This window comes from Cynocephalus volans, chromosome 1 (genome assembly GCF_027409185.1).
Source record: "Cynocephalus volans isolate mCynVol1 chromosome 1, mCynVol1.pri, whole genome shotgun sequence".
NCBI lineage: Eukaryota > Metazoa > Chordata > Mammalia > Dermoptera > Cynocephalidae > Cynocephalus > Cynocephalus volans.
Window position 1 is genome coordinate 278,933,506 of NC_084460.1, and position 18,815 is coordinate 278,952,320.

At 35.8% G+C, this 18,815-nt stretch overlaps 1 protein-coding gene across 3 annotated transcripts in view; it reads right to left on the reverse strand.

The window, feature by feature from the left end:
* The window catches only part of BARD1 (BRCA1 associated RING domain 1), a 76,447-nt gene that overhangs the window by 32,093 nt on the left and 25,539 nt on the right, over positions 1 to 18,815 (reverse strand). For 2 of the 3 annotated variants that reach the window (XR_010024240.1, XM_063106019.1), the window contains exons 4-6: positions 17,367 to 18,322; positions 10,736 to 10,816; positions 8,615 to 8,787 (exon numbers count right to left, since the gene is read on the reverse strand). Coding sequence is in view for 2 of the 3 variants with exons in the window: in XM_063106019.1 (XP_062962089.1) it covers positions 8,615 to 8,787; positions 10,736 to 10,816; positions 17,367 to 18,322 (1,210 nt within the window). In the remaining variant the exon portion in view is untranslated. The remainder of the gene's footprint in view (positions 1 to 8,614; positions 8,788 to 10,735; positions 10,817 to 17,366; positions 18,323 to 18,815) is intronic. The other variant, XM_063106031.1, reaches the window with a different exon arrangement.

Below are 18,815 nucleotides of genomic sequence, written 5' to 3' on the forward strand. Positions count from 1 at the left end.
TAAGGCTATAGCTGCCATAGATAGTGATTCCTTTGAGAATTCTGAGCAAAGTAAATTGAAAACCTTCGGGAAAAAGATTCATCATAATAGATGTCATTAAGAACATTTGTGATTCGTGGGAGGAGGTCAAAATATCAACATTAACAGGAGTTTGGAAGAAGTTGATTCCAATCCACATGGAGGACTTTCAGAGGTTCAAGACTTCAGTGGACTAAAGATGGAGCAGAAATAGCAAGAGAACTAGAATTAGAAGTGGAGCATGAAGATGTGACTTTATTGCTGCCATCTCGTGATAAAACTTTAACAGATGAGGAGTTGCTTCTTTTGGATGAGCAAAGAAAGTGTTTTCTTCAGATGGAACCTACTCCTGTTGAGGACGATATAAACATTGTTGAAATGACAACGAAGATCTAGAATATGACAAACTTAATTGATAAAGCAGTGGCAGGGTTTGAAAAGACTGATTCTGATTTTGAAAGAAGTTCTACTGTGGGTAAAATGCTATCAAACAGCATCACATGCTACAGAAAAATCTTTCATAGAATGAAGAGTCAGCTGATGTGGCAAACGTCACTGTTGTCTTATTTTAAGAAATTGCCACAGCCACCTACCCCAACCTTCAGCAACCACCACCCTGATCAGTCAGCAGCCATCAACACTGAGGCAAGATCCTCCACCAGCAAAAAGATTACAACTCACTGAAAGCTCGGATGATCATTAGCATTGTTTAGCAATAACCTTTCTTAATTTTTTAAAATTTATTTTGTATTTATTTTTGGCAGTTGACCAGTACTGGGAAATAATGACATTTAATTATGTACATTGTTTTTTTAAGACATAATGCTATTACACATTTAATAGACTACAGTATAGTGTAAATATAACTTTTATATGCACTGGAAAACCAGAAGTTCATGTGACTTGCTTTAGCACTACATTCGCTTTAGCACTACATTCATTTCATCGCGATACTTGCTTTACCGTGGTGGTCTGGAACCAAACCTGCAGTATCTCTGAAGTATGCCTATACACTAATAGTAGATTCTACATGAAAACGGATACATGCATTAATATATATAAATATAATATACAAGGGTACTTGAAAAAGTTTGTAGAAAAGTGGAATTAAAAGATAACATGAATCCTTCCATGAAGTTTTTGAAGACCCCTCATACATATACCTAAGGGGAAAAGTTAAACATCACTTTGTAATCTGTTTGGAAAATTCATTCATTCAAAAACTACCTTTCTTAAATGTATCAAGTCCTCTTTTTAGCACTAAAGAACCAATGAGATAAAAGGTAGTTTCTATCCTCACAGAACTCAGTGGAGAAAGAAGAGAGGAGCATATAGGAAGGACTCTGAAGTCTGAGAAAGCTTCCCCGACCTGAAAGGGGAAAGAAGGGAAGGGAGTACAGAAGTAGAATAAGAGTTCGCTAGCAGAGAGGAAGTGTGTGAGGCCTTTAAGTGAGATAGCATGGCAAATCAGAAACAGCAAAAAGAAAGAAAGACGAAAGGAAGAAAAAGACGGGAGAGAGAATGCACCACAGGGGAAGAGGATGTTCTTGAAATGTAAGCTGTGACCAGATTATGTAAGAACAAAGGTGTTGAAGAGTTGGACTTCATTGGGCATGGCTTCCTAAACAGCTGTAAGCAGAAGGGATGGCATTGGTAAGCACAGTAGTTAAGAGCTGGGGTTACAGAACCGGACTGCCTGAATTTAAATTCCAGCTCTGCCACTCAAAAGTTGTGTGACTTGAGATAAATTACTTAAACCTCTTGTGCCTCTATTTCCTCATCTATAAAATGGGGATAACAACACAGCCTACTTTATAGGATTGTTGTGAGGATCAAATGAATTAATATATCAAAAGCACTTAAAACAGTGGCTGGCAGACAGTAACATCTTAGTAATTAATATTAATATTATTAAATTTGCATTTTTAGAAGATATAGAATGAAGATAAGAAAACATAATAAGTTATGTCTGGAGTGTTATCTTTATTTTTCCTCAATTTTATGATATACTTTATGCGTGCTTTGTAATGATAATTTGGTGTTTATTAAGTATAAAAGCACGTTTTCTTAACAATATTGAAATAAGAGTAGACTTCCATTTTCCTGTATTGTACAATCTAAAAATAAAAGAGTATGAACTAAATAATTCTGAAAATCCTTTTCATAACTAGGATTCTTTCTGATTACCAAGACTGATGAAAAGGAAATACGTAGTATCAAAGGGTTAACTGCAATGTTTAATACTTCAACTTCACCCCAAAAGTGTAGTTCAGAATACAGTGTAACTCTTTAATATCCTTTTCCCCTCAGGAATGATATAGTAAACACCTGTGTACAACTGTACCCCAACTGAGTTACACTGCAATGAAAATGGGGGAAGGAGACATGGGCAAATCTGAACTTGTACTTGCAGATACAGATCACCCAATCTGCAAAAACGCATGCAAAAGGCATTTTCACTAATGCTAAACCTACCACACATGACAGAATACAAAGACAGTCCATAAATGAAATCCTCTAAGAACAACTACAAATTACAAACACACAGATTTAATTTTTCAAGTCACTTTGCTTGCTGTGAAGCAGGAAAAAGCACAATCATTCAAAAGAGGAATTTTTTTAAAAAGCTATAAATCATCTATGTTGTAGGCAATTAAATTTTTAAAAATTAACTAGGGCACTGGGACCATTAATAGGTCCAATAGTCCACATAATATTTTCTTAAATTCAATGTCCTTCCAAGGAAAACTCTGTTAATGGCAGACCACACACCAAATCCTAAATCCTACATATCTGAAAATAAAGGCATATGATCTCCACATACTCAATATGGTACTGATGTAACTGTAAGAGCTTTAGTCCTAGTTTTACACTGGGATGGACAAAAGGTAGTAGAAAGTTGGAAAGCAAAAGTTTTCAATATAGTCGCAGACAATGAAAATTATAAAAGATATAAGTAAGCCTCTTTCTCATTATCTGAGGTTAAAATAGGATTAATTTTCCCTCTTCGATGATGGACTTTTATTTTAGCCTACAAGAGGTTAATTTCTTATGCAAAAAAAAAAAAAAAGTAAATTCAGAGTTAAATGAATTAATGCTGTACTCAATTACAAGATGCATTTAAAAAATACCAAAGTTTGCATAGCAAAGCTCAATGAACATTATAAAGTATTCTAAGTAAAATGTGAGTTTAACAATAAGGTGGCAAATATTAAAATTAAATCAAACCAAGAATGAAGTCTGAAGTAGATATATGATTTTCTACTGTAATTCATATTCCATAATCCAATCTGATCCAATCCTCCATAATCATACAGATTTAGAAACCAAAAATCTTGCAATAAGGAAAGTCATGGTCGATGAACATAGCCTCTACGGGAAAAAACAGAGTTGGTGAACTTCGCTGGTGAACCTATGAAAGCCCCTTTGTTTTAAATCAAATAATGAAGATGGCAAATAAAGAGTATCAATGGTATTTTAAATTAGTAATGAATATGGCTAATTCCTAGCTATCATGCCTTGCCTGAGAAGCTTTCAAGACTTCCCTCCACCAACAAAGATGTTCTTCAATTCACCTGGCTTTGCAATAGATAATACTCCATTCTTTCTTTTAACACTCAATGTCTAATTATATGACTGAGTTGTTGACTCTCCCCAATTCCCAGGCTACAAAAAGCCTCTCCATTATCTCTATTTTAAAAATCAATACTGAAAAGATAGAGCTTGAGTCTGGTCTCTAATATTTGCTGTCATATCATCTTAGCACCATTCATGACAACTTGGAATACCAGAACCTGGTCCCTTAGCCCTCTTATACAAGTTCTCCTCTCCCTAAAGACACTCAAGAGTAACTCTAAGGACGGATTTTCTTTGTCTCAGTCCTTCTTTTCCTTCCCAGCGTTACATTACAAAAATCTTTACTCCTCTCTACAGTTTGCTTTACCCCCAACTGAAATAATTCAAATTAAAATTCTTACAGTGGCAGAAAAGTTACAAAGTCTACCAAAATATACCAAACGTTGAGTAGGAAGAATCTGCACTTGCTATAAGAACAAAGGTCTTTTATCAAACATGCTTTCCAATAGGAACTCCATTAACCACCACTTCCTTATGTACATGGTGCAATTAAAAAAAAGAACAAGCAAGACAACTATCACTATTATTTTATAATACTGTCTGGAAGCTTTAACAAATGCAGTAAGAAAAGAAAGTTAATAAATGACATTAGATCCTCAGAATTAGGTATTGGCTAAATAGAAACATACTAAAAAAAATAGCTTTCCTATATGTCAGGAATAACAAATTATATTTATTAATAAAACATACAGTGCACTAGGACAACAAAATAATCAAATACCTAGAATAATTTCAATAAATAGTTATGTACATGTGTATATACACACTATAATAAAACAGAATTAAAACTTTACTAAGATATATATATAACAGAATGCTTAAATACATGAAGAAACGTACCATGGTCCTGATGAGAAACAACTTTATTAATCCCCTGTAATCTATATACAATTTTAATCAAAATCCTAATATGCTATCTTTGAAACTTAACAAAGTAAACAAGCTTCATTGGAAAGAATAAATTAATAAGTATAGCTAAATCCCCCTCTCCTCCACTGCTACTGTCACTACTTTAATTCACCATCTCATCACTCCTCCCTGGATTACTGGACACACCTCTGAACTGAGCTCCCTGCCCAGCCTGGAGGAAAAGTTTTCAATTTAAAATTGGAACTCTCTAGCACACACAGCCTTTCATAGTCCCTGCCCACCTTGTCTGGTCTCTTATCTCATCATCCTTCCCCCTTTCACTCCAGTTTTACTAAAAGAAGTTCCTAGAATGAATAAACAAGCCATCTGGCCTTAGAGTACCTAAGCACCCATTACCTCATCTTTATGAAAACCCCTTCTACCCATTCTTTTTCTTCTTCAAAATTCAGCAGATTACTTCTTCCTCCAGAAAGCCTTCATGACATCCTCTAAGCTTACTGGCAGCCCCTACTATAGATTTTCATAGCATCCTGGGCACCACACTATGGAAGCACGTGTCACCCTGTTCTATAATCAGTAATGTATCTGCTCACTCCTACTAAAACATAAGCAGCCAGAGAGAGCGGGGTGATGGTAAGTGAGAAGTGAGAGAGGGAGTGTGAGAAAACCTAACAGGAAAGAAAGGGATTCAAGAGAAGGCTTCAACCTTGCGGTAATGAAGATGACAGTCAAAATGTCTGTCCTAGAGCTAAAGGAGGCCACTTAGAAATTTAGAATAAGCAAAAGGACCCTACCTGCTCAACTGGCCAAAGTAGCAAGCCCTGAAGACAAACAGAAAAATGGCTTTTGCCCTTTCTGGTTCTTACCCTTCTTCCAGGGATGGAGAGAATCTAAGTCCTGGTTACTGAGAACAGAGTTTTATCAAGAGTTAAAAAAAAAAAAAGTGTAATAAGCAAAGAAAGTCAAAGAAAAAATGCTTGCCTACTCAGATTCTGAGTCTAAGATATTAATGACATAAGAGGAGCAAGAGCTTCAGCCAAAAAAAGGAGAATAGTAAGAACCCCACATAGTCTCCATGCCCCAGGTCCCCCTTCCCATGATCTCCTTAAGAAATGGAGGAAGGTATAGGAAGGAATTTCATCTAGTCTCACCTGTCACTACTTAATTCTAGAAGGACAACATCTAGAACACTGGCAGAGAGAGACCTTAAAAGTGTCAGAGCTTTAGGAATGACTTTGGGTAGCCACATTTCTATAAAAGGTAACATACTATGGATACCAATTAGGCAAGAGACAAAGAATTCTACCCAGGGAGCTCATGACATTTACTCTTAATAGCTACCAGGAACTAGTTCTAACACCCTTGAAAAGGTACAGCTTACAGACTTGGTTTTAGACATGCTCATCACACTTAACAGTGAAGTTGGTGAAGGAGGCAATTCCTATTCCTTCTCATGTGACCTATCAAAAGAGAGGAAAAAATATACCTTATCTTCGTTTACTTAATACTTACTAATTCCCTACAAATAAACATGGGTACAAGACTATGTTGGGTGCTTGGCAAGGCCTGAGAGAGTGGACACGATGACTGGTCCACAAAGCACACAACCTAATAGAAGAGAATAAGAAGTAAACATACTACTACCCAAGTTCCATTACTTGGGGAAGCTCCAAATAGACCTGAGGAATCATAAAAGGCAGCCAAAAGGAAATGGTAACTAAGACGAAACTCAGAGAATGAGAAAACTGCCAAAAACAAATATTCCAGACAAAGTGAAAGCACGTATAAAGACTAAGCACGTATAAAGGAGGCAAAATAGCCTCCTTTACAGAAAGGCGAACACAAAAATGCTTGAAGGAAAGGGGCACAAGAGGAACTGTGGAAAGATGAATGAGACTGGAGCAGTAAGTAGCGCCAGACCATCCAGGGCCTTATAAACCACGTCCTAGAGTTCGGCCTTTATATTAAAAACATTAAGAGGAAGCCATTGAAGAGTTATAAGCAAGTAAGTGATTTGACCAGACTTGTATTTTTTTAAAGCATTCGGGCTGCAGTATGGGGAATGAATTAAAAAAAAGTTACGAAAAGAAGGTGACCAGTTAGGAAACTGGTAAAGCCAATCAGATGAACTACTACAAAATAAAACCAAGAGCAAAAAACACAGGAAAATGCTTAAGTATGACGACCAATGGTCTGGAAAAGAAGGAATAACAATGTTTACAAACAGCTACCACACTGTTATACCCTAGGACTAAATCTCCATCTGCCCTGCTATCCTTTATCCAACATCAGTCCAAACCTCTTGTCAAACAAACCCTCCTTCCCAACTTTCCTAACTATATCAACCGGCTATCCCTCACTGTAGTCATCTGGCACATGTGGCTATTTAAATTAATTAAAATAGAATATATTTTAAAATTTAGTTCCTCAGTAGCAATAGCCAATTTTCAAGCATTCAATAGCTACAGGTGGCTAGTAGCTACTAAATACCCAGTACAACATAAAAACGTCCATCACTACAGAAAGGTCTACTGGACAGTACTGGGCTATTGATATCCCTAAATCTGCCACTTCACTGGGTAAGCCTATTTAAAACAACACTGAAGGCACCTGTGAAGGCAGACTCACTGCCTCATGCCCACTCTGTGTATATTAATAAGCCCTCACAGTGCAGTGAAGAATCATGGTGTACAAACCACAAGACAGGCTCTGTGACTTGGCTCATTAATCCTCACTGTGTTCTGAAGAAATAGAAAAGCAGCAGGCATCACCAGTGTTTTATAGGTGAAGACACCAAGGCACAGAAATTAACCTGCATAAGGCTATAAAGTCAGTAATGGAGTCACAAATAAAAGCTGGATTCCATAACGCTCTGACGAGTGTTCCATTCATTAAAGTAGTCATGGCTGATTTAAGAACCCTAAGATGGAAACTATTCAGTTTCCACCTGACCCAAGCAACCATTTCCTTTATCAAATGGCTTGCTATGCCCACAGGAGGATCATATCTGTTAGATCCTTATAGAGATATAGATATCTGTGTTAGACCCAGATATGTGTGTGCGTGCGCACACGTGTAAACACAAAAATTAAAAACAGAAAAATATATATCCCCTGAGTTTGTCCCAACTATCTTACAACTTGCGATGGGAAATAAAGAGATCAAACACATCTACCGAAACTAACAGCACCAGAATATAGTACATTCTTACATTATTAATTTGTTTTTCAATTATGTTAAATGGTTCCCTATAAAAAATTACAACCTAGAAGCTCTGCATTTTGTAATTCTTATCTGTGTCTGTAACCAGGGTAAGGCTGACTTTCATGTGCTCTTTTCAAACCTGTAGAAGCAATGGGGCACAGAGAGGCAATTCTTGCATTTTCATTTCAACTACCTAATTAACTAAAAAAAGTGAAATAATATATAGAGAGACATGAACCAAGCTACAAATTAAAGGTATAAAATCTACACATGGCATTTGCTTGTGACACTCTTCACAATAGCAATTTTAAAAGGCAGCTGCCAGCATTCACTAATGCATCTCTGTGCCCTGACAATGCAAAATAATTTACTCAGAGCCTCATTTGGATGATGTGAAAAATCGAAGAAATAATTCAACTGCACTTGCCCAGTATCTGAATTCTTACATACTTTAACTGTTGTTAGACTAAATACCATATGCAAAAAAAACCATAAATGGAATAAAATATTTAAAACAATTCTAAAGTGTTAGGAAGCATGCAAAATAATTATTTCTATGATAATTATTTTCTTATTAATAAGTATGAGTCAATCTACAGAATATAAGCATTAAGTAATCTGACCATAAAATGAAAGCTTACAAAACTAATACGACAATTGTTTCTGAAATAAGAGTACAAATCTCCCCTAACTATGTAAGTATCATAAAGGAAAAGGGCATGAATACTGATTTTAAATACAGAACCTAATGATCACATCTAACCTTTAGTTGTGAAAAAGAAATGAGAAAGCCATCAACTTGGGTATTAAAGTCTTTTTTTCATCACATACTGTGATTCAAGAATACAAGTCAATTTAAAAACAACTTTTAAGTTGAGCTACTTACACAGCATTCCTAGAGGCTCCATAGGAAAGTAATAGCTTGACTATATCCACGTGTCCATTCTTGACTGCATCGTGAAGTGGTGAGTCATTCTGATACCCGGTGGTATTCACCAATGCCTTATGCTGTAGCAACAATTCCACTACCTTCAGGTGCCCATGATTGCAGGCTTCATGCTAATGAAAGTAGTTAGAAGAGTGATGAGAAAGTGCAATGGATAATATTATAATAACACCACATTTTAGAAAAATAAATGTGAACCTCAATCAGTAAATTTATGCTTATCCAAATACTCATACAGACCACAGTTGTTGACAGAGTAAAAGCCACTATTAGTAATCTTTCTTTTTCTTTTATTGGTTATTGGATACAAAGCTGACCAGCACCACAAATTAAGATACGTGGTGATTAAGATCTGTGCAATTCATGGAAAAAGAAGAGGCTATTCATCTGATCCTTGGGTCAAACTCTTTGTTTTAGAAGAAAATTACAGCTTTAAACCAATGATAGCTCCTAAATTGTTCTACAATAAATTAAAAACATTAAGAAAAAAAAAGATTTAGAAAAAAAGAGGTATTTAACAATCAGATCGTGCATAAAATCTGAAATTCTCCAAGGCTGAAGATAATTCACTAAATAAATTAGGTGGTTAGCCATACACTAAGCACCTCATCAGCACATACACATAACCACCCAACAAAATGAACATCCTAGAAAGAGTATTTATAAGACAAACACTCTATATGCCAAAGTTACATATCACTATATAGCTGATGTCAGTGATAATAGAAATAACATGGAGTTGGTATTCAAAAAGAGCTTATTAAATGAATGACAGAGCTGGTGACAATGGAATGGTCAAAGATTCCTTATACGCAATCTTCCTTATATGTAATGTACTGCCAACAATGCCACTATGCTGTATTCTAATAAATCTCTGGCATAATGCTTTTTAAGTAACTTTTCTTGCTTTTTAAGTAACTCTATTTCAATTCATAATAGGTGATACCACACTCAACATCTGTAGGTCTATTTCTAGAAAAAAAGAATCCAAATCAGGCATCAGATCCTCTAAATCACTCACCAACCTTTAGTACAACTGTCTTAGTAGCTTTAAAAAAAATTAAATTAACCTTTCCTTAAAAGGTTAACCAGTCTGTGGAGTCCAGACAAAAAACTGACTCTGATCCAGACTAAACCTTCCCAAGCTTAAGAATTTGTCAAGGAGAAATTATATATAACTAAAACTTTTTTGCACCTGGCCTAGTGAGTCTTCTAATTTCTATGCTGAATTTTTAGTTTACAGGATAAAGTCATCCACCTCATTTGTTGACATTTCTATGGCTGCATTCAAATCTCTTGCTTACTGTCCTAATGTAATTAGCCCATATAGCAACTGTTTCCAAGTATTTGTGCCATTCTTTTTCCAGAATATTCTTCACACTGTATTTTTAGTAATGATAAGCAAAGACTTTCAAAAATGTTTAATGTAAGCAAAGATTTCTACTACCTCTATATAACTGCAATTGGATAAGGTTTAAATGAGGCTGAGGGAGATCCTCAGTAAGAACCACTCCCTTGTGATCACATTCCTATACTCGGTTCCTTTGATCTCTCTTTGCTCTAAGTAATCTGGTTCCAGTGACATCCAGTACTGCAGATGGAGCCTGATGTTGGTTTTAGCAGTTACCTACATATATTGGGTAAATTCAGCAATAAAGTGTAACTGGATTCCTAAAGCCGTCTACAGATTCAATGTGATTCCCATCAAAATACCAATGACAGTCTTCACAGAAATAGAAAAAGCAATCCTAACATTCATATGGAACAACAAAAGACCCCGAATAGACAAAGAAATCCTGAACAAAAACAGTAAAGCTAGAGGCATTAGACTTCCTGACCTAAAGGTAGTCAGTCAAAATGCAGCCAATTTCTTGCCTTTCAAAATTGAATAATTAGATGGAAAATAATCATTTTCTCATACTTGGTGAAAACATAAGATCTTCAGACTAAAATGAGTGTATATGTGGCAGAGGACAGCATATGGACAAATACATAACCATAAATTATAAGAACTACAAAACAGAGAGAAAGAGAATAAAAACCAAACAAATAAAAAACTACCAATGGAGTCCATCCAGCATGGTCTTTAACATTTGGGTCGCTTCCATTTTGTAAGAGGTATTCAACAGATGGTATGTCACCCTAGTAGAACAACGAAAAAATAAGAAGAAATGAAAAAGCATTAAGAAGAGAAAGGAAGACATTGAGGGCTTTTATTTATTTATTTATTTAAGATGCCATCTTCTTCAGGATAAAGTAAAACAAATTTTTCTCTTATACCTGTTACCCATGAGCGAATAACAAATATTCTGAGGTACCGAGTCATAGGATCTATCCTTAAATTATAGAGTACAAAATCTCTATCAGCAACTTATTTTCAAAATTCATTTCAAGATACCAAACAAAGGATATTGCCCAAAGATCATCTGATCATAATGAAGGTTTTGATGTCATCATTTCTTTTGTGAAAAAATCCTTTCTGAGCACAGATGGAAACGGTTTTTGAATATTGTTTAACACACACAAAATCGTTTAAAGCCAAGGGGACTTCCTCAGTAAAACCCATGTTAAAACTGACAAAGACTGTTTTCTTATTGGCAGTTACTCTATTTATCCTAATACATTAACTGTTTATATTTGCCTTACTTACTCAAAGGTATTGTCTAGGCAGAAGTAGTTGCTCTGTTTGAAATGGCAGAAAAGGGATCAGTATAAACCTGTTCAAAATGACCCATGGAATCCGCATTTAGCAATTGATGCAACTTATTCTGAAAAGGGCTGAATAAATAAAAGTTACACATGACAAAAGTTGTATGTACAATGTTATATTCAATTAGATTTGTAATGTGCTTCTTTCAGGAGAAAGAAATCTATCCTCTCCCACCCCCAGCCTCAATACTCTTTTCTGAAATGACTTTTTTCCTCTATTGGTATAATCACATAGAAGTCATTAAGATCTCTGAATACATTAACATTTGTTTTCATTTGCCTTTGCCTTTTCCTTTCTATTTTTATTTATTTTTATTTCCATGTTTTGGGCTACTTCCCAAAATCTTAAGATGGTACCTTACAATTTTCTAAAAACATAAATCCACATGCAACATATATTTTTATGTTCCCAAATTCAAAAAATGACCTTAAATGTTTATTGGGACTAAAAGTACTATATACGTTTCAAATCAATTGCCCCAGCTCCAACAAAAAAAATTTTCCCAGATTTTCTAAGGGTACATATTCTACACTTCTAGTGCAACTTAACATGTATTTAGCAACTTTTGCTCTATATTAAAGTCAGTTCCAAATAAACTCAGAAACATCTGCCAAGATACAAATGTGAATTTTGTTTGTTTGTTTGTTTTTGTGACCGGTAAGGGAAACGCAACCCTTGGCTTGGTGTCGCCCACACCGCGCTCAGCCAGTGAGCGCACCAGCCATCCCTATATAGGATCCGAACCCACGGCGGGAGCGCCGCCGCACTCCCAGCGCCGCACTCACCCGAGTGAGCCACAGGGTCGGCCCCAAATGTGAATTTTTTGAAACAATTCCCTGAATATTGGGCAGATGAACTGCCAGAACCACATAAATTCTCTACCTTCAACATGAAATCACCCACAAAAAATACACAAAAAACCTTTTAAAAAATTTCCCCATTTAATTCTATACGTAGTAATGACACAAAACATACTAACCCAAAGAAGCCCATAAAATAATAAAAACACAATTGTGGAATGGAAGAGTCACATGGGAACAGTCAAATAGGAATAGAATGACAATTTGGAGAAAAGCAGAATCTCTTTTAAAGTTGCTAGATGGTTGCTATTTTTCTTTAATGTCACCTCCATGTTATCAAGTGTCTCCTGTTAACATTCCACCCCCTCACATGTATAGCTGATTGGCAAACTGCTAGCTTTTTATACCCAGACTGCTTTCTCCTCCCTAGTACTTAAAATATTTTCACCTTTCTACTTCATGTAAATTTAATGTCATGCACATAAATACAATTATGATAATTAGATAGGGTCCACAGTAACTGGATAAGTTTGGACCGATACGAAGTTTCCAGGAAATAAATTAACTTCTGCTTCTGATTTCCTTAAATTACTTTCTTCACTAACAGAATATTTTTTGCATAATAGGCATTCACCTTTAGGCTCCTCACAACTTAAAGAATTGAGATTTTCTTAAACCACAGCAAAAAAGAAAAAAAAATCATCTAAGTATTTATCAAGGCTTATAAAAATATTATAAATGGACTTGGTATTTTTAAATAATACTTTAAAAGGCTGAAAATAAGGGAGTGTGTGTGAGTATGGTTATGTCCCACTGAATTTTTTTATTGCTAAGTTTTCAATCAAAGGAAAGATTCTTCACGTTTGTGCATATTGCACATATAGCATATCCCAGCAATATAAATTAACTTTCCAAGCACACACACAAAAACAAAACCCTTTTTCCCTATTATAAACGTTAGCTCTTTTAAAATAATTAACATTAATAACAAACATCTTCATAAGGACAGTACAGGACATTACAATTAAGTACAATAAAAATGACTTACCCAACATGGTTAAGTTTTTCCACATAAATGAACTGACAAGATATCTAAACCTTCCCCTTTTAGCAATTAGATGTTTTAAAAAAAATTAGCAATCTCGAATGGAGCGCTAAGATATGTTAAATACTTCTTTGGCTACTTCGAATTTACTGAATAAAAATAATTTAAGAATGATTCTGACAACCTAGTCAACATTACAATAAGTTACTCATATTACAAAGGTAGACTTACACATAGGTGATGGGCAACACAGAGAAAAAAAAATGGATACTGACTCTAAGAGGTGTTCTAGAAATTGAAATCTTGAAAATATCACAGATGCCAGTTTGCTTTTGTATCCTTTGCTACCTTCTCATGCAGCTAGTATGGAGGATACATGACAACATGACTTCACCCACAACATAGCATGACTGCTTTAATGTATAATGAATTACAAAGTTACACGCCAAAGGAGACACCACACAAGTGATTTTCTCTCTACCCAGATCATCCTCAGCACCTTTGCTATGTTCTACACATACCAGGGCTTAAAAGTTGCCTTCAAAACACTACCTATTAAGTCTGCACCGCAAATACATCATGGCATGACAACTTCAAGTCATTTTTCTATTTCAAAATAAGTTCACTGCTGTGGCATGAATTATGAGTAATCACTGCCATCTTAAGAATTTGTGCTAGAGAACTGGGGGGTGGGAGGAGGGTGTATTCCAGTACCTACAAATTCATTCTCAAAGCAAAGGAGATATAATAGAAAATAGAAAATTTTCTCTATGTCCTTATTATTTTTATTAAATCAGAGAAATGAGTGTTTATATTAGTTTCTACTTAGACATAATGCTTTTTCATAAAAATATCACTGATATCACAATGTTCTCAAAAGCATTTTAGCTATAGGTGACACAGATATTCAGTCAGGAACATGAGTTATAAAGAAGAATAATATAAGAATGTCCTATAGAAGACTGCCTGCAGGAAGCACAAAGGGAAAGCAGGGCAAGAAATTAGGAAGCAATTCAGTGGTGTGCTCAGAAGAAAAATAAACACTCCTCCCCCCAAAATGTCCACATCCTAATCCCCACAACCTGTGAATACATTAACTTCATGGCAAAAGAGTCTGCCACATGATTAAGGGTACCGACCTTGAGATGGGGAGACTATTCTGCACCATCCAGGTGGTGCTAATCTAATCACACAAGTCCTTAAAAGCAGAGAACTTTTCCTGGCTATGTCAGAAAGATGTGATGTGAGAACTTAACCTAACATGAACTAAAAATGTGACAGTCTCTACAACCTGGGAATGACACTCCGTTGCAAGCCAGCAAGAAAACAGGATCTCAGTCCTACCACAAGAACTATGCATTGCCTGCCAACAACCCAAATGAGTGAGGAAATAGATCCTTCCCTAGAGCCTGCTTCAAGGTAACACAGCTGACAAAGTGATTCTGGTCTGATGAGACCCATACCAGATCTCGACCACTCTGTAAGAAAAATGATTGTATTGTTTTTCGTCAATAAATTTGCAGTAATTTGTTATGGCAGCAGAGAAAACTAACACAAGTGGTCAAGGCAAAAAGAGACAAGTCTGCCACTAGGGTGGTAGGTTACAGCCAAAGGTGATGCCAACAGGTGGTTTGGGACAAGATGTTAAAGAATTTTCTTAATAGTGTTCCCAAGTTTAGAGATCATTCTGTAAAGCCCTTATTGTAGGAGGGGAAGGTATCTGTTCCAAGAGAAAGAAAGAAAATACTGCTGGGCAAATAATTTGTGTTTTGACAGCACAAAAAACACGACTTCTCCTTATTTGCATAATGGTCACCAAATCTATTCATTATGCAGTTTTATAGTAATTTTATAGTGATTTTAACTTTAGAGCCACTTCAAATGCCTTTCTGAAGTAGATGGGTACAAAATATCAGACAGCAGAATTGCACTATTTGGTTTTCTAGTATATACAGATTATTTATTCTTGGCTGTAAATCAGAAAATTAGAGCAGGAGTAAGATGAAAAGTATTTCTAAAAAGATAAATATACTGACAAAGTCTGATTTTTTTTTTTCAGGCATTTTTTGCCTATAAAAATCAAACTGAGGAGGGGTCATACATTCATAATAAATTTTTAAAGAAGAGAACACTATTGTTAATTCATAAAAGAAATCAATTAACTTTTCTTAAATATTCTGTATCAGAATCTGCCAACTAATGTCAATAATAGTATTTGATAATTAAGTTCTAGAGAATCAAAATAGGTAATTCTAATCCTGGCAAGACTCTAAGTAAACTGACAATCTGGCAAAACTTGTATGAAGCAATCTCATATATATCAGTGAAGAAAATTCACCAGGACAGTGTCATGCCACCATTTTTTCCTGTCAATATTTTATTATGGCTTTTCTCCCATGCCTACAGCAAAAGTAAGCAACCTATGGCCTGTAGATCTGATTTAGTACGTAAAATTTTATTGGTTTACATATCGTCTATGGCTGCTTTTGCACTAAGACAGAGAGTTGAACAGCTGTGATAGACACTGTATGCCCTGCAAAGCTGAAAATGTTCACTCTGCCCCTTTAAGAAAGAGTTTACCAAACCCTGGCCAAGACTCCAGGCCCTAGAGATTCTCATTTATAAATTATTCTTATAGTTGGAAGAAAAATTCCTTACCAACATTAGTGGATGCTTCCCTGGTGGTCTGAAAATTCTCCAAAAGCAAAATATAAAAAGTAAAGCAGGCTCGTATTAGTCAGAAAAATGAATAAAAAATAATTATTACACTACTTATGTCTATGAAACATTAATCACATTGTAACGTTAAGTTTATAACTTATGTGTATAAATATGCATATACACATATATATATACTTGTGTATATATATATAACAAAGATGACAAAAATATAGTCTGATTTGATAAGTCATGCTTTGCAGAAATCAAACTAAAATGTAGCCAGAGCCATCTCCAAAAATTCAAGTTGTCCAAAGGATATGTGATCCCCTCGCATGTAGTCATTTGCAGGTTCCCCTCACTGGCATCAAAAATAGAGTATTCTACATTAATTTGAAAGAAAAGCAAGTAAAAAAAACCCCAATAGTTGGAAGAAGCTCATTTTTGAGCATTTCACCTTCCCCAAACAAAAATACAGGAATCCTTGAGCCCTGCTCAGTGCGTACTCCATGTTCTTCTCAGATGTTTTATGTTCTCCACCAGCCTGATGTTTGGGGGCCTCCAAGGGGTTCCTTCCAGACCTCCCAAAGTTCTCTATCCACCCAAAAGACCCAAGGATTTCCTGGGTGAATTTACTATGTAAAATCACTGAGAAAACATAAAAGCTGTGCTATTCAGTACTAAGCTATACCTTATTATATTATCATAACACTTGCATGAAATCACAGAGCAAATTCTATCAAGCTACAGGGCTTACTGCTCCCTTTCATATATAGTACTTGTGTCAATTCAAAGATTAACCACTGCCAGGTACATCATGTGCTCAGAAAATAGGCCATGTTCCACAGAACACTGCTGCCACATTCCAGGTATCGAGGCAATAATTAAAGAGAATTAACTTCAATGAACAGGCCAGCAAAAGGAATGCCTGACTTTGAAGCACAGAGCAGCTCCTTTGTGGTGAACTGCAAAGGCCATTTCTGATAGTCAAATGCCCAGGTCACTGGAGATATGTACAGACTGTATCGTTCAACCTTTTAAATCCTGGCAGTGCCCCTAGTAGTGTGAAGCAGAAAGAGAATCCTGTCCTCTCTTACAGTGCCCCTAGCCTAGTGTTTTTGCTAGGTAAAAACATGCTCCCAGCAGTACCTTAGCAATTGTCTATATTCATAAAGCATGAGTAAAGAAAATGATGAAAACTGAAAAAATACACAAAAGCAAAAGCACCTGTCAAACAGAAGTTGAAATATTCAAATACTGGTTATCTTCTACAAGATCATGCTTTTTGGACCCAGGGGCCACTCCTCTAACTGAGAAGAAGATATATTCCCCATGAATTTTGCTTCTTAGGTGCAGAAGTATTGTTTTCTATGGTAGGTTAATTATCCTTGTAGTCTTATGCTATTTTTCACAAACCCCAAATAAATTGCTTTACAGCTGGTCTTATTCCAAGAATGTATTTCAGAGTAAACATCCTACCTTAATAGAAGCAATATGGAGCAAAGTCTCTCCTCTATGATTTCTTTTCATAGCCATAATGCAATTGGGCAACAGCTTCATTGTTGAGGGAGTAGACATCATTCGTCTGTAACTTGAACTATTCAATGTGGAAGGTAGTGTACATGGTGAAAGGCTAATGGATTTATGTGATGTATTACTGTTTTTCCTCCTTAACATGTCACCAACTTCAAGTTTGCCTGGAGGTGGAGAACAACAGTCAGGCAATGGTGTGTTTTCTGAGAGCATCATTTGCTTAACAAAATCTCCACTGGTGCTCTGAATGTTCTTTTTCCGTTTCTTAGAAATGGGATTGGAAAGTCTGTTGAGATGCCCACGTTTTCCATTATGACCTAAGGACAAAGCTTTCTTAGGTGTAAGATAATTTTCACAGACCTTCCCCTCAGGAGTCACTACTTCATTGCTGTTCTCAATGTCTGGCGACTCTATTTGCTCAGCTAGTGGTAAAGAGACTTCAGTTACGCTTCCAAAACATTCAGGTTCTATTATGGAGCCACTTGCTAGTAAGTCTATCTCCCCATTTATCAGAGGGGTAGCAATAACAGATGGTTGGCTACAGAAGGATACAAGCTTTTCCTTACATTCCTCTTTGGAGTCAAGTTCACCATCTTCATTTTCTAAATTCCATTCTTGGTTGATTTCAGCTAAAGTTTTCTTCTTTTGCTTTTTTCCAGATCTTGTAGAAGCCTTTCTAGCCCTTTTGGAAACCTCTACAGGTGGACTTGTTGAAACAAACTCATACGTTGAGGCCTGCTGAGCATTTGCATCTTTTATCATTTGGGGCTGGGTTTGCACTGAAACTTTACTCACAACATATCTGACCTTCTTACTTCGAGGACTGAACCACATTTTTATTGAATTCTTCTTGTTTTCTGCATCACTAAATAAACTTGTCCTAAATGTATCTTCTTTCAAATCTGACAGAAAAAAAGGAAAAGAAATGTGTTACATAAACTTAAATCTCTCCCATCTTGACCTCCCCCAAAATTTTGTTGATAGTTCTCCTAAGACGTATCACCTTTTACTTGTTTACCTGTTTCTCTGGTCCTAGAATATAAACTCCTTGAGAGGAGGTAAATATTCACTCATTTAATGAATACTACTTTTTGCTAGACAATGTTCTAGAGACTGGAGATACAGTATGAAGCAAAACATGAAACATATTCTACTGAGGTTAGACAGAATATGCAAATAAGCAAAATACACAGTATGGCAGATGGTGATATGAGCTGTAGAGAAAACTATACTCAAAAGAAAAAGGCAGATATGGGATTTATAAGCAGTAGACATTAACTGGTGCTTAATTTTTAAAAAGACATTTGAAAATCAATCAATATAATTCACTATATCAAGTAACTGAAGGAAAACCATATGATCTTCCCAACAGATACAGAAAAACATCTGACAAAA